The sequence below is a fragment of the Amphibalanus amphitrite genome, unplaced genomic scaffold (assembly GCF_019059575.1).
Source record: "Amphibalanus amphitrite isolate SeventyFive unplaced genomic scaffold, NRLGWU_Aamphi_draft 000462F_arrow, whole genome shotgun sequence".
Taxonomy (NCBI): domain Eukaryota; kingdom Metazoa; phylum Arthropoda; class Thecostraca; order Balanomorpha; family Balanidae; genus Amphibalanus; species Amphibalanus amphitrite.
Window position 1 is genome coordinate 432,300 of NW_024881956.1, and position 20,808 is coordinate 453,107.

At 52.5% G+C, this 20,808-nt stretch overlaps 2 protein-coding genes across 2 annotated transcripts; one reads left to right on the forward strand and one right to left on the reverse strand.

The window, feature by feature from the left end:
- The first annotated feature begins 1,012 nt into the window (after positions 1 to 1,012).
- On the forward strand, positions 1,013 to 8,133 carry LOC122391948 (beta-1,3-galactosyltransferase 5-like). Its single transcript, XM_043386308.1, has 6 exons — positions 1,013 to 1,239; positions 2,535 to 2,908; positions 3,198 to 3,328; positions 3,476 to 3,666; positions 4,381 to 4,522; positions 7,180 to 8,133. The coding sequence occupies exons 2-6, from the start codon at positions 2,543 to 2,545 to the stop codon at positions 7,397 to 7,399; spliced, it is 1,050 nt and encodes a 349-aa protein (XP_043242243.1). The 5' UTR covers positions 1,013 to 1,239; positions 2,535 to 2,542; the 3' UTR covers positions 7,400 to 8,133.
- LOC122391930 (tyrosine-protein phosphatase non-receptor type 23-like) lies at positions 7,716 to 20,028 on the reverse strand. The gene is made up of 3 exons (XM_043386272.1): positions 19,902 to 20,028; positions 10,747 to 11,532; positions 7,716 to 7,894 (listed from the first exon to the last, which is right to left on the reverse strand). The coding sequence occupies exons 1-3, from the start codon at positions 19,990 to 19,992 to the stop codon at positions 7,716 to 7,718; spliced, it is 1,056 nt and encodes a 351-aa protein (XP_043242207.1). The 5' UTR covers positions 19,993 to 20,028.
- Between the last annotated feature and the right edge of the window lie 780 nt (positions 20,029 to 20,808).

The window sequence follows — 20,808 nt, forward strand, 5'->3', positions numbered from 1 at the left end:
ACAGTTACAAAATACTGGGAGTAAAGCATTAGGGGAGAGCGGGGAGAGTTGTATCATGTCCAAGTTGTATCAGGGCTAATTGTGTCAAACTTATCCAATGGATGGCGCTCGTGACACGACCAGCCGACGAGGTTTTCCGGGTGCCATCTTTCCCTGTTCTGTCGTGTGGCTGGGTGGACGCGTCTTGAGGTGAGAGCCGATTTTATGTTTTTTAATGTCATTCTAAAAAAATAAGCTGCAAGAAAATGTGTGTTTTGGGCATTTAGATGTGCACGAATTTGAAAGATCTCCGTAGCGGTGGTGAGGGTAGGTTCTAAGGCTGCGTGATTGAAAATGGATTTCTCCAGCTTTCCGCTGTTTTTGAGCACGAGGATGTTTTTTCCAAGATGGCGGCGAGGTACATGTTGTATCAGAGCCGGGTGGGGTATGTTGTAACATGTATGTATGTATGTATGTATGGGTATGTTGCTTTTGATCGCGAAAGCTAAGCCCTGGCTCGCGTTTGTAGGTAGCTAGTCAATACTCGTTCCATTTCGGCACAATGTGTTGGCTTCTTTGCTCTAAACGGGCCACTTTTGCGTCTAGGCTGTTGATGTTTCGTTCGTTTCGATGTTTCGTTCGGATTGACCTAAGTTTGGTCTAATAAAAGGGAAGCCTTTGAGCATATACATTGTATTAACCCCATTTAATGTTGTTACTATGTTCAAAACCAGTAGCAAGCACACTCCCTGAAACGTGAAATAGTGATACAAATTACCCCACTATGTGATACAACTCACCCAAGCCATGGGGCAAGTTGTATTAAAAACATTGTTCTATTCGGCAGACCGTAGAAGAAAAACTGGTAGAGGTAGCGGAAAAGTTACTTTGCACAAAAAAGCAGAAGAATCAAGGAAGGAGATAGTATGGAAATAATGAGTTTATCACGGATAGTTACGAGGTTATGGGTCTCGGAGTAAAAACTGATACAACCCACCCCACTCTCCCCTATAGAGTTCAGTGGAGTAAAGCACTGAACAAGGCAGGCACTAACTCTGGCACTAACCAAGGGCACTAACCTCTAAAATTGATTTGGAAGAAATTGACCTATAGTCTGAATTCAAAACGCCCCCTTACTACATACGAGTTGAAGTCCTTCAAGACTAGCCATATAACATGTAGAATTTGTGTAACCCACGAACGCACTGGCACAAACTGAAATTGAAATGTCTGTTGCAGGACAAGGATTCTAACAAGAAGGTAGGTGATGCTTACGCCATGATTTGTCATTGGGTAAAGTTAAAGTGACCATCCAAATCAGAATGGCATACTAAACAAGTTATATTTGTGTAAAATGGTAAAATGAAATTTTCAAACCCCTAATATTCATTGTTGTAGTGCTTTTATACTTATTATATGGTTTTACCTGTTGCTTCAGTTTTGTATTCTTGACATTTAAAAATTGTGAATTGTCATCAAATGTAGTGAAGGTAAAGTACAACAACGCTATAGGTATCTGTTGTGGTGCTGAGGATATCACTAAATGGGAATGATAGCAAGATAGATGCTGTATTCTTGCAAGCAAATGTTGCCCATCTGTTAACATTACCTGTGAATCAAAATAATGATTAAGTCGAGTCAACGAATGTCATTAAAGGTCAAATATTGCCAATTTCACCATTGTTTTCAGATTCAGCCTAGTTTGAACTGACCCAAGAAATGACCGAGTGCTTCCTTGATGATCTTTGACGCTCTTTCGGATGCCGCTCACCGCGAGTCACTACCTGGCCCAGGAGCCAAATTAGAGGGGTCGTTCAAACACCCTTGGCCTGGCGCGTTTGGCGCCAAGCACCGGCTCGGCGCGGCTTAAACCAATAGAAATGTTGAGCGCAACCCTTGGGACAATCACAGAACTTCGCGCTAACAACCCGTGACTGAACATTGGAAATTGGAGTAGATGTATAATTATTGCCACTGAGCCATCCATTTCGCATCATAACTAGTTCCATTGCAATGTACCTAGGTAGTTTGCATCCTTTTTTATAAATTTAGTTCGAATGGCTGAATGGGCGGATTTGAGGAATCAGAGCCCGCACTAAGCATAGCTTGTTGTGCTGACCCTGACCCCACCACCCGATCGTGCAATTCCAGTTGTATGACAGAATTTTGTGTCCAAATGTTGAACGTGCCCTCACAACTGGACACGGTCCCCTCCGCTCATTCACGTTACCTGGCTTCTGTGCGGCCCCTGCCACAGACACGCACGCCATTACACGTAGGAGCTAAATGTGGCCGCCCGCACCGGGGCTTAACCGAGCTCTCACTTCCGGCTAAGCGTCGAATTTTGGCGCTTTTATTCACTCGGCCACGGAGAGGACAAAGTTTCCTAATTAGTTAGTTTGCAAAGTAACTGAATGGTCAGTTAGTTTGCAACGTGACTAGTTACGTTGCAACCTAACGGATTTCGCATACTAACTGTAACATAGTCACTGTAACCGTGCGGCTGCAGGTGGCGTTAGTGTCTCGGTGTCCTCACTGTCTCTGTGCGGCTGCAGGCGGCGCCATGCCGACGCCGCGCGGCTGGCGGCGGCTGCTGGTGGCGCTGGTCGGCGCCGCCGGGCTGGCGCTGCTGCTGCTCTCCCGGCAGCTGCGGCCGCCCGAGGCGCCCCTGCCGGCGGCGGCCGGCGCCCGGACCGTGCTGCCCTACCACGACAGCTTCGAGTACCTGCTGAACAGTCCCGTGTGTGGTGGCGAGGAGGAGGTGCGGGCCGTGATCGTGGTCCACTCGGACCCGCGCCGCCCGGAGGTGCGCCAGGCCATCAGGGACTCGCTGCCGGCAGCCGAGCTGGCCCAACTCGGTCTGCGGCGCGCCTTCATGCTGGCTGAGGCGTCCACCAGGCTGCGGGAGGACGAGGTCACCATAGCGCAGGTGAGGACTGCTGGACGGGTGGGGAGCGAGATAGCGGCGGGCCGATGATACTGGGAGCAGGGACGCACCGAGAGGTGGTGAGCGAGCGAGCCAGCAGAGCTGCGGAACTGGGCAGTGGAAGCGAACTGATGTGTGTGTGTGGGGGGAGGGGGAGGGGGTCACGGGAGAAGTTCTGTTATTTGTGTGGTAAGAGCTTTAGAGTCTGTAGGAGGTCTGCCTTTGGAGGCCGACCCGGTGAATCCCGCCGCTGATGCCCTCTCACGCAGCGTCGCCCTCCCCCCCCCTACAGTTGGAGATAGCAGAGGAGAGCGCCCTACACGGCGACGTGGTGCAGGGAAACTTCCACGACTCCTACCACAACCTCACCTACAAGCACATCATGGCACTGGACTGGGCCATCACCTTCTGTCCCCAGGCCAGGTGAGAGCCGTCCTCGGATGGCGTGATGAAGTCACCGATGAATTACATTATTTGAACATCATTTCTGAGGAACATATTATTTTGAATCGGATTTTAGAAGTCTCACAATCAGGGAAAATTCAACATTAAATCACTCTCTTCCCGCAGACACATCATCAAGATGGACGACGACATCGTGTACAACGTGTACGAGCTGGTGAAGGTGCTGCACTTCGTGCCGTCCGCCCGCTACCTGGGCGGCAACGTGTTCCCGGCTGCCGCGCCCTACCGCGGCAACTCAAAGTGGCGCGTCAGCCGCGCCGATTGGCCGCGCCAGTACTACCCGCCCTACGTGTCAGGTACGGACGGACACTACCCGCCCTACGTGTCAGGTACAGACACTACCCGCCCTATGTGTCAGGTACGGACGGGCACTACCCGCCCTACGTGACAGGTACAAACGCTACTACCCGCCCTACGTGTCAGGTACGGACGGACACTACCCGCCCTACGTGTCAGGTACAAACGCTACTACCCGCCCTACGTGTCAGGTACAGACACTATCCGCCCTACGTGTCAGGTACAGACACTACCCGCCCTACGTGTCAGGTACGACACTACCCGCCCTACGTGTCAGGTACGACACTACCCGCCCTACGTGTCAGGTACGGATACTACCCGCCCTACGTGACAGGTACGGACGGACACTACCCGCCCTACGTGTCAGGTACGGACGGACACTACCCGCCCTACGTGTCAGGTGTGGACGACATTTCCCGCCTCGGTGATGCTAGTGATACCGCCAGTCTACCTTGCGGATGCAGCTCTTCCAGTCGGATGTGGGACGCTGGTCTTTGATCTCGTGACTGGTGCCAATGCTCGACTTTAGCGCCTATATTGATGGTTCATGGCTATCCGTGCGCTACTGTTGGTTTACTGTGCGCACTGTGGCACGTTTTCAGTGCGTGTCTCGCTGTTTTGTTCCAGGCTGCCTGCTGATTTCAGTGCCTATCTCGCTGTTTTGTTCCAGGCTGGCTGCTGATTTCAGTGCCTATCTCGCTGTTTTGTTCCAGGCTGGCTGTACATCGCCAGTCAGGACGTGGCGCGCGCCCTGGTCATGCAGTCGACCGTGGTGCCGTTCTTCTGGATCGACGACGTGTACGTGACGGGGATCCTGGCCGAGCAGCTGCATGTCACCGTCCGCGGCCTCAACAGGTCAGTACCGAGCTCAGCTGCCTATCACCGTACCCTCGGCCTCAACAGGTCGGTACCGAGCAGCTGCCCATCACCGTCCGCAGCCTCAACAGGTCGGTACCTAACGCCCGGCAGCTGCGCTTGGTACCTGTTTTTACCGAGCACCTGCCCAGGTCGGTACCTAACGCCGGGCAGCTGCACCTGGTACCTGTTTTTACCGAGCAGCTGCCCAGGTCGGTACCTAACGCCCGGCAGCTGCACCTGGTACCTGTTTTTACCGAGCAGCTGCCCAGGTCGGTAGGGGAGAGTGGGGCACATTCGTGCAAAAAAAAAAAAATGGATACATCCATATATCTGTTCTTTGGTTAGTGCAACGGCAAAATTGTTAATTTTAGTATAAAGGAACTATTGCAGATATTTTTTCCTTCTTAAAAGTTATCCTCTAAAATTATTGCTTCTGTTAGAAAAAATGACTTTTATTAACTCCGAACGTTTGCAAGAAACTGCCCCACCTATGGGGCACTTTCGTGCAAGGGGTGGGGCACTTCCGTGCACCCTACAAAGCAGGGCTGCGGAGTCGATGGATTTTCGGCGACTCTGACTCCGACTCCGACTCCGGCTTTCAAAAACCAGCTCCGACTCCGACTCCGGTATGTATGTATGTATGTATGTATTGACGATCAAGAGCAATCCACAATCGGCGTGGCGATTACACTCCGAGTCCGAGCTGGTTGAAGATAACACAAGAAATACCTATACAAGAAAACGCACACACTTACGGATACGAAAATGCACAACGCGAACGCCGAACACGCACATACTTGGTGTAACCCGCACGAAGCCGCGTTCATAACTATACACACAGACTCGTTTGCCTTTCATAGTCCAAGAGTCATGAGGCTAGCTACTATGGCTACTCTGGCTAGGCTTAAGCTCCTTTTTTACAGCACGGGCAAATCTGGCTGGAGGCAACTGCGTTAGCTCGAGGGGGAGAGTATTTAGGAGCGCCGCGGCACGGTAGGCGAATCTACGTTTTCCGGTCTCTAGTCGGGGTCGCGGTAAGTGGTAGAGGTGGTCTTGGCGAGTAGACCTTGCTCGTGTTTGTCCGGGCAGAATTGTCGACTCCGACCGACTCCAACTCCCGACTCCGACTACGCAGACCTAGCAGGGCTGCGGAGTCGGCAGATTTTCGGTGACTCCGACTCCGACTCCGGCTCGGGTTTCTAAAATCGACTCCGATTCCGACTCCGGTCACAACTGTCGACTCCGACCGACTCCGACTCCGACTCCGCAGCCCTGCTACAAAGTTCGAGCAATTACCGGGCATTACCAGAAATTTACCAAAGGAAATTGACAGGGGGTCATTTCACTTGATTCCTTTCGACAAGAATGCATTGCACTAATGCACAACTTAGGTATGTAGAAAAAATGGGCTGGCCAACAAGAATGTGGCATCTGCCGGCCTCCGTGACCTCGCCAAGGTCGCGTGAATTACTTGCCACGAGGTCGCAAGCAGCCGAGACTGAGTCAGGCGAGCGTCATTAGTGAAACCTACTACAGATAAAGTCATAAATCGCAAAAACGAAAAAAAATGCACGAATGTGCCCCTAGGCAGTGCTTACACGAACCTGCCCCACAACGTTATTTGTAATATATTTCAAAATTTCTTGTTGAAAAAATGACACTTTTTTAACAAACACGTTTGCAGCGATTCCGTGAATAGGGTGAGCTTCTTCGCCCCCAATTTTGAAAAGCTGAACCACATTTCCGAGTCACGATCACGAAAATGGATGATATGAGAAAGGTTTGGAAAGCGCACATTATTACAAATTTGCGTTTTTATCAAGCATGACAGCAGGTATAGTCGACTACAGAATGATGTTCCACTTTTCACAGGCAATTATTTGCCTGGAGTGGTAGGCTGTGCCGCATCACACGGGCTGAGTTCACAAATTATAGCTTTGTCCCAACTCCCAATGCTCACAATCGACACGCTTAATTGCGTGATAAAAACGGCACAACTTAGCGCTCCGGTCAACTGATGATAGCTTCTGAGGAGTGGAACATCATTCTGTAGTCGACTATACAGTGTTGTCTTCTACGGTGAACGAAGGGCGGCAATGATAGACATATTTCCATAATTTACCTTGAGCTCGTGCAGTCACTCGTGTTCCCATAAACTGCTGAAAACGAATGTGCCCCAATGCCCCATGCACGAATGTGCCCCACTCTCCCGTACCTAACGCTCGGCAGCTGCACCTGGTACCTGTTTTTACCGAGCAGCTGCCCAGGTCGGTACCCAACGCCCGGCAGCTGCACCTGGTACCTGTCGGATGGCGTCTGTCCCGCACTGTCACCCCGATCAGTGGTGGTTACTTTTATACCGAGGATATTTGTAGTTGTGTTGATAAATTGCCCTACGTTTTAATGTACATATATTCGCGGTCATTGGTAATGTTCCACTTTTATCATTCCATTTTCATTTGGTAAATTCAATTTCCGTTTTCATTTGATAAATTCTTTGCATTTTACCGTAATAGGCATTAATTATCTCAGTTAAATATGTGTTCGAGGAGAATGCATTTTAGTAGCAGTTGGGAATGCGGTCGGCCAGTCTCGCTGACGACGCTCCCCGCTGGGCGCTGACTGCTGAGCCGCCCCGCCCTCCCCTCTGACAGACTGTTTGCCACCTCGGCCAACTGTACGCGCCACGAGACGCGCCAGGAGGTCCCCGGCCCGTCACCGAGCCCGGCCGCCGCCTACCTGCCCAGTGTGGTGGTGGCGCCCTCGGACCGCGACCTGGCCGCGCTGCGGGCCTTCAACCGGCTGTGCCGCTACTGCCGGGGCCGACCGTGCGGCCGGCGGCGGCGACCGGCCGTCTGCTCCAACGGCTTATGACCGGGCCGGGGCGGCGCGCGGCGGCTGCTCAGCGGCCGACCCACACGGAGGCAGAGAGTCGGGGCTCGGCGGGGGGCGGGGTGAGGGGAAGCACGCGAGGCTGCGGCGCTCTCTGACAGCTGCAGCCGCAGTCGGCTGCTGAACGGAGCGGCTGCAGCCGCAGTCGGCTGCCGGGCGGAGCGGCCGCAGTCGGCTGCCGGACGGAGCTGCTGCAGCCGCAGCTGGCTGCCGGACGGAGCGGCTGCAGCCGCAGTCGGCTGCCGGACGGAGCGGCTGCAGGCGGCTGCCGGACGGAGCGGCTGCAGCCGGCTGCTGGTTACAGCGGCTGCAGGCGCTGCAGTCGGCTGCCGGGCGGAGCGGCTGCAGGCGCTGCAGTCTGCTGCCGGATGGAGCGGCTGCAGTCGGCTGCCGGGCGGAGCGGCTGCAGCCGCTGTCTGCTGCCGGACGGAGCGGCTGCAGGCGCAGTCGGCTGCCGGACGGAGCGGCTGCAGGCGGCTGCCGTGCCGAGCGGGGCTTTTAGCACTGGTCACTGGACGGGGGACCGACAGTATTGTGTTGGCACTTTTAGTATTTATGCTGTGATGACTGCCTCCCGGGACTGCGGAACTGCCCTCCCCATTATGTTCTCCCCATTATATGTTAGTGCTCGTGATGGCATCGTGCGTGGTTCGGACCCACAGAATACGTCCCTGTAGCCCGAGTCGCCGAGCAGCTGACCGGACTCGGCGCCTCGTCGGAGTTTGGTTCTCAGTGGAGTCCAGTGTCGCTCATACCGTAACGCCATCTGCCACCGAGCACGTGATATTTTTATACTTTTATGACGTCATGACCGCGTGTCAAAGTATCGATCTAGCACGGACATGGCTCTGCTGCGTGTACCTGGTTCAGTGTATGTTTTGTGTTTGTTATATTGCCCGACATTCAAGTTGTATCCACCTTTTAAACATGCCTGTGTGACGCCGCGTGGTGTCCCGACTCCCGACCCGGGCACTGCCGCGCCCCTGGCGGCCGTTTGGGGAACCAGCCGTCCGCTCGGCGTCCGCTGTATACACGGGCCGCATCCCTCACAAAACCACTACTTAGTCGGGACGTGGAGCGTACAGCCGGCAGGGGAACCGCCTGTTGTCGCGGGCGGTGTGATACTGTATGTTTGTTTTTGTAGCCGTGACCGCTGATTGTGATCCTTGTTTAGCGCGTCTCAGACGAGTGGCGTATATGCTCTCTGCCCTAACCCGTGTATCTGCTCACCTACTTACCATGTGTCGCGCCCCTGCCGGATATCGTGTATGCGTTTCTGCCACAGTGTGTCTGAGCCGATGGGTTGAGTCGTGGGCGTCACCTCCCACTATGTACCGCACCAGGGCAGCTCAGACTGCAGTACACCGCGGCTCCTCGTCTGTTGTGTTCCACGCCGCACAGTCGTCACACGGGGGGGGGGGGGGGTTGATCGCCGCAGGGGGGGGGGGGGTCAGCACCAGCCGGCGTGCGGTGTCACCTGGTGTTATCGTCAGTGGAAGTGCGCGTGTCCTCGCTAGTCTGGGTGCTAGTCGTGGGGCGTGTGTCGGGGTGCCGCCCTCCCTCGGCGGTCAGGCCGGGTCGTGTCCCCGTCAATACACACTGACAGACCGGATGACTATGTCTCCCAGCTGGGGCCGTGGATGGAAGCCTATCGCTCGGGTCGCAGCACGGAGCGGTGTCCCTCACCATACCACTGGGGTCGCAGAGGGGAGCGGTGCCCCTCACCATACCACTGGGCTCGGCACCGTCACCCGCAGCTCGACACAGATTCTCCGCTCTATCAGGGGGTGATTTACCACGCAAGTCCTTACGCTGATTTAGCTGTGAGATTAGTTAATATTGTCAGCATTGTCTACTGGCCATTTTCTGGAAGTGATCCAGTGTTGAATCGAAGTCATATTGGCGGAAATCTGACAAGTTTGAGGGAATTCCGCCGGAATCGCTACCGTTTTTTCCGGTTAGCCTTCGTTGCTGGTAGTTAGCAGTAGCAGCGTTCGTCTTGACGTAACAGTTTGTATGTGATGTGGCGTCTCAAGTCGCCGGCTCGAGGTATACGGCAAATCTGAGCTGGCATGCTTCGCACAGTATTCTCCCCTGGCACGACTGGCAAGTGTTTGCCGCTTTGTGTGCCATTTTATTTCACGTAGCTCATTGTATGCTGATCTGTTGGCTCTGCGACGCCTTTATTCAGTTTCCTTGCCAATCTGATGGTAAAGTGTGGTAACGCACTGTAACGGTGCTCCGTTGTTCTGAACTCCCGTTCCCTGATGCTGCTCGGGTCCCGTGCTACAGTGCTCGGTCCCGGTGCTCCCGTTCCCCGATGCTGCTCGGGTCCCGTGCTGCTACAGTGCTCGGTCCCAAGCTCCCGTTCCCCGATGCTGCTCGGGTCCCGACCTAGCTAATGGCAGTGACCGTTCCGCAGGGGACGCCCCACAGGGGCCGGTCAGCAGTGACCGTTCCGCAGGGGACCGGTCAAAGCTGGTGTCCCATGAATCCGTCCTAGCTCAACAACAACATATAGTATATAATCATACCATTCCGCATTTCATTGTCTAGTTTTAACGCAGCTCCCGAAAACAAAGACAATCTCTACACTCTGCGGGTCATCTGATACACTTGGACCGAGCGGAAGCCCTTCAACAGTATCGACATTGATGGTAAAGGCACGCCGCGGTCATTTCGATAGTTTTCCTTATATTGTTTCCCACCGACGTCGGACGGTGTAGGCAGTGGCGACACGGTGCGTTTTTTGTCACTTCCCTCTGTGTAACAGACTCGGGCTACATCTAGCTGCACTGGGCTTTTGATTCTCTGCTCTCCTGCACAGCACTCCTCCCTCTCTCCTCCTGCCTCCCTCTCTCCATGGCTCACTGAGTCTCTCAGAGGCTCACTGAGTCTCAGAGGCTTACTGGTGCTCACCGAAACTCTCGGAGGCTCGCTGAAGCTCCAAGATTCACCAAGACTCTCAGAGACTCAGTGAGACTCAGCGGCTCTCAGAGGCTCAATGAGGCTCTCAGAGGTTCACATGGCTCACCGAGGCTCTCAGCGGCTCCCAGAGGCTCGCTGAGGCTCTCAGAGGTTCACATGGCTCACCGAGGCTCAGTGAGGCTCACCCAAGCTCTCAGCGGCTGGCGGAGTCTCTCAGCGGCTGTTGGACCTCGACCTGTTGCGTTTGCCGCAGTAGCAGCGGCGCCGGCCGCCGGAGCGGGACCGGGAGCCCGAGCTGGAGTCGGAGTCGGAGTCGGAGCTGGAGCCGCCCCGCCGGCGGCGGCAGCGGCACCGGTTCCTCGGCCGGCCGCGCTCGGCGACATCGACACAGCGCGGCCGGCCGGGCGCGGCCAGCAGGCAGGGCCGGCCGTGGCAGGCCAGGTCGGCGCAGGTGGCCGGCCGCGGCGGCGGCGCCGGCCCGTGCACCAGCTGACCGCCCGCCGCCGACGGCGGGGGGTAGGCGGGTGGCGCCGGGCGGTGGCCGGCGCCGGCGTACGGGGGATGCTGGCTCTGCGGCGCCGGGTGGCCGGCATACGGCTGCTGCTGCTGCTGCTGGTAAGGCTGCTGGGGCTGGTACGGCAGCTGAGGCTGGTACGGCAGCTGAGGCTGGTACGGCTGCTGCTGCTGGTAAGGCTGCTGCTGGTGGTACTGCTGCTGCTGGTGGTAGGACGCGGGCTGCTGTCGCCGCTGAAACTGCTCCCGGTAGATGGGCGGCCGGAGCGGCGCCCCGAACGGCTGAGGCCCTCCGAACCGGTGTGCCGCCGCCCCGGGGAAGGTGGGCGACCTCGCCAGTCGCGCCGAGTACACGACCTGGGGCGTCACCGGGCGCCTGCCGCGCACTGCGACCCGGTCACACAGGCACACACACGGCGATCTCGAGCGCGACCGCGACCTGGAGCGTGACCTGGACTTGGAGCGGGAGCTGGACCGGCGCCTCCGGCAGCGTTTGCCCTTCTTCGTGCGGCACCGGCAGCGACGGCCGCCGGCTGTGACCTCGTCGTCGTCGTCGTTGAGTCTCGTCAGTCCCCCGAGGCAGAAGACGCGGCCGCTGCGCCGTCCGACGCGGCAGTCCTGGCCGGGCAGGCAGTGGTCGGAGCAGGGCGGCGGCGGACCCGACCGGCGTAATCCTGCCGGGGAGAGGGGCTGTCAGAGGGGCGCAGCTCACCACTGGGCCCCGTCAGAGGGGCGCAGCTCACCACTGGGCTCTGTCAGAGGGGCGCAGCTCACAGCTGAGCCGGGGAGATCAGGGTGGATCTCACATTGCACATCGACCTGAAGGTTCGGGAAAGGGAGGAGGCCCATTGGCAGTCGGTTATACCCACGCTGCAGATTCAGTGCTGGTGTCGATCGCGCGGCCTCCGCACTCCGCAGTGTGCCCCGTTCGAGGGAGTCTCGGCTCGCTCCGTCCCCAGTCCCACCGCGCTGCGGCGCCGTCCTACCGGGGAACGCGGCAGGAAGCGCGGCGCACAGCACCTTCCTTCCCGCTCGGTGGTCGCTGGGAGGAACTCTGTTCTGTGCGGCCGACCGACGGACGTCCCAGGTGACCGCGCCGCGCCAGGATCTGCCGCCGGCGCCGGCTGGCTGTCGGTGCGGTACCTAATGAGACGCCGGGCCCTGCGCAGGCCCTGTTTGTGTCGCAACAGATTGAGGAACTGTGACAGAATGTCATAATGATGAAACTTTCCTGAAGTGATTATCATTGACCGTCACTTTTGAGTGATTATGTAGGTAGATATGACATATGGCAGACGACGCACGGCTGGTAACTACAATGACGTTCATTCAACGGGGATACCTAATCAAGCTCACTTCTTCGAAGATTTTACGAAACAAGTAGAACATCTTCGATTAGGACATGGTCATTATTGGTCCCTGGACGATCTAGTTATTTTCAAACAAAATTGCTCGCGGCATATATAGACGGGTAGGTAGGTACCAAAAATTTGGTGTACGTTTAAAAATTTGGAACGCATTGTAGATGCCCTTAGAGGGTGCTAGGTACATTTTTAGGTTGGGTAGAGTGGTGCAGGAGGCCCCCCCTTAAGCTCAGTTGCTATTTTTAGACAACTGATAATATTTAAGAGCTAACGTGTGCATGCGCTGTGAGCATGCATCATTTTCCCATACATATTTGCATTCAAAATGAATCTAGGGGGTACACAAACCGTAAACTTTAACATTTTGGAAAAAGTTGCAAAAGGGCCTCTTACACTATGGGTATGGTAAGACGCCCCCCCTCGGGCGTTTAACAAGGCAAGTCGACTTGTAAAAGACGTTTTGCGAACACAGCTGCAAGGCCTTTTATTTCGAAAAGCTAAGCAAATACGGTGTTATCGAAACCAATAACACTTCCAAAGCGCTCGAACAATGCGAAAACTAGCACAACCAAACGCTGATGACCAACGAAAATTGTACCTATTACCTCTAGAAAAAGAAACAAAAACAAACTCCTTGAAAAAAGAATGCCACGCCTGCCGCAGGTGCAGGCGTTTTAGCATCGGGGGCGTTTTTTATCGGGGGGGGGGGGGGGGGGGGCGTTTTATAATCCTCGAAGGGAGGGCCTCTTAAAAAAATGCAGTGTTTTCACGTCACAATATTTATGGTTTATGAGACATTTGCAGCGCACCAGAACATGGTCTATTCTGAAGCTAACATGTGACAATTTCGATGAGATAAGATTGCATTTGATAGTCATTGTTTTTTTCAGATATATAAGGGTGATAAAGATGCATATATCTAGCAAGTAAAGGGGCAAAAACAGAAACAGGCTTACCAAAAGGCGCTGCGACGCACCTGATACCTACCTCAGGTTTCGTGAGTTGTTGTTTCAAGAGGGCTTCTGCTTTACAAGAACATTAAAAAATAAATAACATTATTGGTTTGGTAAAAAAAGCGATGGGGCCTCTTACCGACCCTGGGCGTCTTACACGGATCTCCCCTATACCTACTCATTACGTACCTTGGCTTATAGGTACCAACAGCTAGGTAACCATATAAGCCAAGCATCTGCAAGCCACAGCTATGGCTGTCATTTAGCATTGGAGCGACTTTAGCCGACATGGGCCGCTGAGAATGTGACTTTTTACTTCGCTTCCTTTAACAAGTGTCATTACCCCATTTTGCCGGTGAGTAAATGACCATTGACCAGGTCGGGAGGACGGCCTCTCGGTTTGCAGTCAGCAGCCGGTGCACAGGGAGCTGAATGGCCCCTTATGCAGTCTCCTAGACCTAATCAAACGACCATGATCGGCTGCACACTAAACGGTGAATCATTAGACTTCTCCGTTATTCGTCTGGGCCGTTAGTGGGAAATTCAGTGCGCTCTACGCATTATGCGTGTGCCTTGTTTCCTACTTAACTTCTATCATTAGCAACATAAGGTAATTTAACGAACACCGTGTGTTTAAGTGTACTTACATTATGTGCGTATGTAGAGGAAAGATAGGGCTCAGACGCTAGAGGTGCACACCGCCCGGAAAAGCTCAGATGTGCGGGGAACCATGCGTGCATTGTTGGGTACCTATGTGGTTAGGTACCTCCGAATCCATACCTACCCAGTACCCATCCCTACCTACCGAAGTTGCAGAAACAATATTTTACCATTTTGCCGACTAGCTTCACATCGTCATTAGGGCCAATTGTAGGGAATACCTGAAAAATGAAGTATTCGCTTGTTTTGGTGGGCTAGGCCCTTTCGGTCTATTTGCCCATTTTTGAGTCATCAGATAGCCGCTCCTTTGGCCGATTGTTACAGCGCGGCTGAACGTCTGCTGTCGGTACGGGAGTCGGTCAGAAGTACCTCGCGGTCGGGCAGGTCAGGTCAGGTCAGGCCGCTCAGATGGCCACCCGGTACTGGACGGTGCTCTATCTGAACTGTCCTCAGCGGGCGCCTAGTATGCAGTGACGCCGGGCCGGACCGCGGAGCAGGACTAACGCGAGCAAGGAGCTGGGTCGGCGGCACCTGGCGGCGATAAAACGGTCGCCGGTGTAACAGAAAGCGAACCAACTGAACCTAACGGTCTGACACGAGGTCTGGGCCACTGTCCGCACTCTGCTCCCCTATTTAGTTAGACCAGACATGGAGTATATCTGGCTACAAATAAGGGAGTCATAAAATCCTCTTACAATATCCGCGGTAAATCGGCTATCAGAAGCCGTAAAATATGTCTCAGGTGTCGACAAAAGAGTTGTGCTATAAAAGTTGGGAGGACTGAATCACCGGTGACCACGTGACCGAGCCTAGCTGATGGTCCGTCAGCTGATTGGCGGGCGATATAGCCCCAAACAGAGGTAAAACCTATGACTCAGTCTATGGGATACGCCGCTGCCAGAGTCGGTGCCATCGTGCGGTGGTATATGCTAAGCGGTGCAGTGATAGAGTAGCCAATACATCGATACCTGAGTCTGCCGCTGTCCACTCTACATATATGTGCGTGTAAATACCTGCCTTGTTTGGTCAGAGGTGTCTCATGTTTGAAAGTCGAATGTGCGACACACAAGCTTGTTTGGAGAAGTTGCAAGTGATAGGCAGCAAACTAATATAACGACTAACGACAAATTTATATGTAGGTACTCATTTAAAATCGTCTATCGGATGCATGAAGATTACCTAAGCATAGACAAATAGGTGTGAAAATAGAATAGTAATATGAAGGTATGAGTGATTAACTGCTGTTCACCCCGAGAAAATGGCCACCTAACGAGCCGGAGTGGATGAACAGGGCTTTTATCAGTGGCCAATTGGTCAGTCATTAACTCTGTCGTGAGACGAGACGGGACTGAGCTCACGGTGAAACCGTAACCGTGACGGAAAATCACCGACCAGCCTGCCATTCCTGATTCCGACCCCGCAGGGAAACCCGCCGCCGCGCCCGAGCTGTGCAGACCGGGGCCGGGGCCATCGGGCATCGGGGCTCGCTGCGCGCCCATCACCAATGATCACGGTGTGTGCATCGTATAATGTATATCAGTCTATATCGCCGGCTGCAGACGGATACATTTATGGAGACATTTATGGCGCGCTGATTGGGTGGACTCTGGACAGTGACGCCATGCTCCATAACGGCGCGTAAAGGTTCGGCACATTTTAATGGGGAACATGCGAAATGGTGGCCCGAAGGGCGCCAGTAAAATATTGTTCGGGAAATGGCCCATTAATGATTCATTCTCCATATTTGTGCTCAGTTACTGGTGAAAATATAGATAGAAATAAAGTTATTAGGTATACGAATTTGGTATGCTCAGATATTGCGGTAAATATTATCGTCAATCGAGGATTCCGCTGAGGTCCCTACAGAATAATGTTTTACCATTCACAAGCTATCAGTTGACTGGAATGCTAGGCTGTTCCACTTGTCGCACTCATAATTGTGTCGCACTCGGCATCGGATACGCACGGACAAGTTCTACAATTTTTACAAAGGTTATTTTCAGGTCAGGTCAAAGATGACGTCACAGGGGTAAAAAAAGTCGAAATGGCGGCGATAGATATGGAGAAAGTTTTTCTCGAATAACTTTCGAATTAGTCAAGACAGGAACAAACTAAGGGCATCATCGTGACCCTCTCGTCAATCCGCATCGAATGATATATATGTTGACCTCGAAAGGTCAAGGTCAAAGGTTGACCTCAGGTCACGTGACCTCGAGGTCATCATGTATATCATTCGATGCGTCTTGCCGAGCTGAACACAATGAGACCATCTGCGTGGCTGTATCTTGTTCCTGTACGGAGTTATTGGCAAAAAAAACTTTAGTGACCTTTGATGACGTCACATGACCTTACAGCTGCCCAACAGCAAAACTGACCTCAAGGTAGTGAAGGTTGATCGTATATGAAGTAGTGTATGGTATATGGGGCCATTCCGACCCGTTTTAGTGGTAAAAACAGGGAGTTGATTTTCCCCCATTGACTTATAGGTAATGGGGAGGTCGAGAAATTAACCTGACCTTAGGTCACCGACATCAAAGTTCCGAGATATACAAATTGTAGCTACTAATGACCTAATAACATACTGCGACTTTCAAAGGCCTCCGGCATCTACTGTAGCTCTGGCACGGTGACAAAGTTGCAAAAAAGTGACTTGAGGTTGGGTCATTCAAAGTGACCTGGTGACCTGACCTTAAAAGTTAGGAGGTTCAAACTTGCACACAATGTGTAAAATTGATGAGAGAATAGTCGTACTAAATTTGGCGGCGCTACGCGCCGTGGTTTTCCAGCTAAAAACTCGGGGGGGGGGGGGGGATATCCGCCCCCCGTCGGTGCGCGTGTTATAAAGGGCCACCGCCCACCAAACTTTAGCCACAACTTGAGACAGCCACTTGACACGTGTTCTAGGAGTTTTGTGTTCCAGTGACCTCAGGTCAGGTCGCAAGGTCACAGAAACCGGTTCATGGTCAAAATGACACCGATCAAAATGCGCTATTTTGTCAATGAAATCTAGAGTTGTTCATCGATTTGATTCAAACTGGCACGGTATGCTAAGCTCACCGAGTTGTATAATCTACATCCAGGTTTTCAATTTCGGGTGACCTGAGGTCATCTAGAGGTCACGCAAGTTTTTAAGAAAATTTGTCTGAATAATTCAAATGGCAAAAATACTCCATGTCAACGTTTTTGTATTGTTTTAGCTCCATTAACCCTATTCCTGGCGGGCTCCGCCGGGACAAGAAACTGGCGGGGGGGGGGCCGATTCGGCCCCCCCCCTGAGATCTCGAGAACGAAGCAAGATAGCGACAAGCGGTAAACGGCATCGGATACGCACGGCCAAGATCTACAATTTTTACAAAGGTCATTTTCAGGTCAGGTCAAAGATGACGTCACAGGGGTCGAAAAAGTCAAAATGGCGGCGCTAGATATGGAGAGAGTTTTTCTCGAATAACTTTCGAATTAGTCAAGATAGGAACAAACTAAGGGCATCATCGTGATCCTCTCGTCAATCCGCATCGAATGATATATATGTTGACCTCGAAAGGTCAAGGTCAAAGGTTGACCTCAGGTCACGTGACCTCGAGGTCATCATGTATATCATTCGATGCGTCTTGACGAGCTGAACACAATGAGACCATCCACGCGTCTGTATCTTGTTCCTGTACGGAGTTATTGGCCAAAAACCTTTGGTGACCTTTGATGACGTCACATGACCTCACAGCTGCCCAACAGCAAAACAGACCTCAAGGTAGTGAAGGTTGATCGTATATGAAGTCATGTATGGTATATGGGGCCATTCCGACCCGTTTTAGTGGTAAAAACAGGGAGTTGATTTTTCCCCCATTGACTTATAATGGGGAGGTCGCGAAATTGACCTGACCTTAGGTCACCGATATCAAAGTTCCGAGATATACAAATTGCACATACGGGTACCCTAACTAAACCCTGAAGAGAAGAAATTGATCGGTCAAAAACTCTAGCTCTGGCGTGATTGCAAACTTTTCTGAGGTAGGGTCACCACCAAACCGCCTCTGGTGACCTGACCTGAGGTCAGATCAACTCAAAATTTTCAGACATGTTGCGTAGAAGCCTTTTAGGAAAAGTCAGAAAATTTGAGCTTCCTAGCTCAACGCGTTTGGGAGAAATAACCAAAAAACCTCAGGGGGGGCTCCTGAGGCCCCCCCCGCCAGGAATAGGGTTAAAGATGAATTCGATGTTCACTTGCTGAAAAAAAAACACTTAGGGCAGGTCATCTGAGGTCAAATAAGGTCAAATTACTTTTTTGCTAATAACTTCGCAGTTCGAACATAATGGGACTAGAGCCGTGGAGCCAATTTTGTAAAAAGTGACAGATTTTTTAGAGAGTTTAGCGTTGTGAGGAAAACCATCATGATGCTTATTGCTTATGATCATATTAACCCTCGCCCTGATAGGGCATTTTTCATAACACGGCCTGGCAGGGGGGGGGGGGGGTCGATGCGACCCCCCCCCCTCGCGATTGGCTGCTATGGCACCTAGAAACACCAAATTTGGTAGGTAGGTGGGCCCCCTGGAGTTCTCGCCTCTGTGCAAATTTGGTTGCTCTAGGTCAATATTTAGGGGGGTTTTGGGGGGTATAAATGTAAAAATTTCGCTAAGAACAGGTCAAAAGTTTTTCGCTTATAACTTTTGATCTAATTAAGATAGAGCAAAAAGAAAAGCACCAGTCAACTCAGCACGTCAAGGCGCGTCGAATGATATACTTTTTAGCTTGCTTAAGTGTACTTAAAGTTTTTCTTAAATTTTAAGTAAACTTAAATTAATAAATTAAGTTAAAGTTAACCAAATTGCATCATATCGCATATCATTCGATTCGGCTGATCACCAGGAACACAATGATACCATTTTTAAGCTCTAGCGTCATTATGTGCCAAGTTATTGGCAAAAACGTCATTTGACCTCAGTTGACCTCATTTGACCTGACCCATGGATAAGTACATCAAACAAAGAAGCACCAAGTGACCTGCTGTTAAGTACTGTGGTTTCAAAGCACAAAAGTGATAGAACGAAGCGGATATCTCCAGTATTTTCCGAATTTAGTATTTTCCCATAGGCTTAACATTACGACGTAATGACCTCTAACTGACCTCAGGTCAGTGACCTCAAAAAACCCGAACTAAATGTTATACAACTCGGTGAACTTAGCACATCCTGAAAGTTTGAAGGAAATCAGTGCAAAACTGTGAGTTGGACAGGTGCAAAAAGAAAATTGTAATTTGACCATGACCTTGTACCGGTTTTTCTGACCTGGTGACCTGACCCAAGGTCACCCGGACCTGAAATTTTCAGGTCATATGTAAAAAGGTTGCCCCATAGGCTGTGCCGCGCTGCGCGCCGCCGTTTTTACGCCATCTTCGAAAAACCTTAGGGGGGGGGGTCGCATCGACCCCCCCCCCTGCCAGGGCGAGGGTTAAATTGACCGAATCCTCAATAGGTAGGTATAATCTGAACAAAATGACAAAATAGCAAAAATTCGGGTAAATTCGATCACAGCTCTTTGTCAACCGATACCAGCAGCTATCGGTATAGATACCATTAGCTCAATATAATCATTTTAGTCAGATTATATTGAAGATTCGGTCAATTTAATATAGGTACTCATAATCAAAAAGTGACAGAATGTGCCCGTCTCTCCCCTATCTATCGAGAGCGTTGGGTCACAGCATTGAACTGTGTCACACAGCCTGTATGAGGCGGCGCAGCCTACCACTCCAGGCAGCTGATTGCCTGTGAAAAGTGGAACTGTATATACCTCGCTTATTCTGCGCTACACTGTTCGGTCCTAAGTTTACGTTGTTATGTTATCGCACCTCCTCCATCACGTCTCCCCTCCCTGGGCGCACCGTCCCACGCACCCCGCGCACCGTCCCACACACCGTCCTGCACGCACCCCGCGCACGTTTCCACGCACCCCGCGCACCCCGCGCACTGTCCCACACACCCCGCGCACGGTCCCACGCACCCCGCGCACCCCGCGCACTGATCCCCGTGGTCTGCGCGTCTCCCCGCGCACGTGCGCTCTCTTCTCACCTTGTGCGAGCGCCTCTGTGCTGGCGGCCCACAGCAGCAGCCCCAGCGCCGTCACTAGCACCAGCGGCGGCCAGCGCAGTCCGCACCCCATGGTGACGCTGGTGACTGGTGTCCGCCCTCCGCGGTACCGGGCAGCACTGGCGGGCCCCGACCGCCGCGGCGGCTATATACCTGCAACGGTGCACTCCGCGAGCCGCAACGGCTACCTACACGTACACGTACACCTGTGAGACACACGCTGAGCCGCGGCAGCATATATACCTGCAGGGGCACTGAGTCGCAACGGCCACCTACGTGTAATACACACACCGTGAGCCGCGTAGACCTTAGGTAATAGTTACATATCGCGCTGAAGGATAACAGCAGAACACCTGATGATTGGCCCGACCTTTTTTGACCCGACCTATCCTTACATATTGCAGTCCGAGTGAAATAACAATTCCTAAATGTACAATTGTGTCATTTTCAAACAACACAAAGTCAAATTTCGATATTAGATTCCTAAAGTAGGGGAGAGTGGGGAAAGATGCCCAGGGTTTGACTATGTCATATATTATTCGAAAATGACGATCGGAAAGCCAAAACTTGGAGTTTCAACGGAAGCCGACATCATTTTCTCCAAAAATATCACACTTTCGTGCCTGAAATATGATAACTTTTTTTGCTATTAAGCATTTTCCTGAAGAAGTGAAAGGGGGCATCTTACCCCACAGGGTGGGAAAGACGCCCCCTGGCGTTGGGTAAGATGCCCCCTGCACTATAAGTGACATAAATAGGCACGTAAATCGCCTGAACGAATCAGTAGTCCCTTCGATCCTGCTGTAGACACCAAGCGTCATCGTAAGGGCCCTCAAAAGTAGTAGTAAGGGGCTTCAGAGGTCATCGTTAGGGCCATCATAGTCCAGCG

Bases quoted from the DNA above. Each gene is read 5' to 3' on its own strand.
- LOC122391948 (XM_043386308.1), top strand. From the start codon at position 2,543: ATGCCGACGCCGCGCGGCTGGCGGCGGCTGCTGGTGGCGCTGGTCGGC. The intron at 2,909-3,197 runs GTGAGGACTGCT...CCCCCCCTACAG, and splicing joins ACGAGGTCACCATAGCGCAG to TTGGAGATAGCAGAGGAGAG. The intron at 3,667-4,380 runs GTACGGACGGAC...GTTTTGTTCCAG, and splicing joins CTACCCGCCCTACGTGTCAG to GCTGGCTGTACATCGCCAGT.
- LOC122391930 (XM_043386272.1), bottom strand. From the start codon at position 19,992: ATGGGGTGCGGACTGCGCTGGCCGCCGCTGGTGCTAGTGACGGCGCTG. The intron at 11,533-19,901 runs GTGAGAAGAGAG...TCTCCCCGGCAG, and splicing joins CACAGAGGCGCTCGCACAAG to GATTACGCCGGTCGGGTCCG. The intron at 7,895-10,746 runs GCCGGCCGCGCT...TCGGCACGGCAG, and splicing joins CTGCCTGCTGGCCGCGCCCG to CCGCCTGCAGCCGCTCCGTC.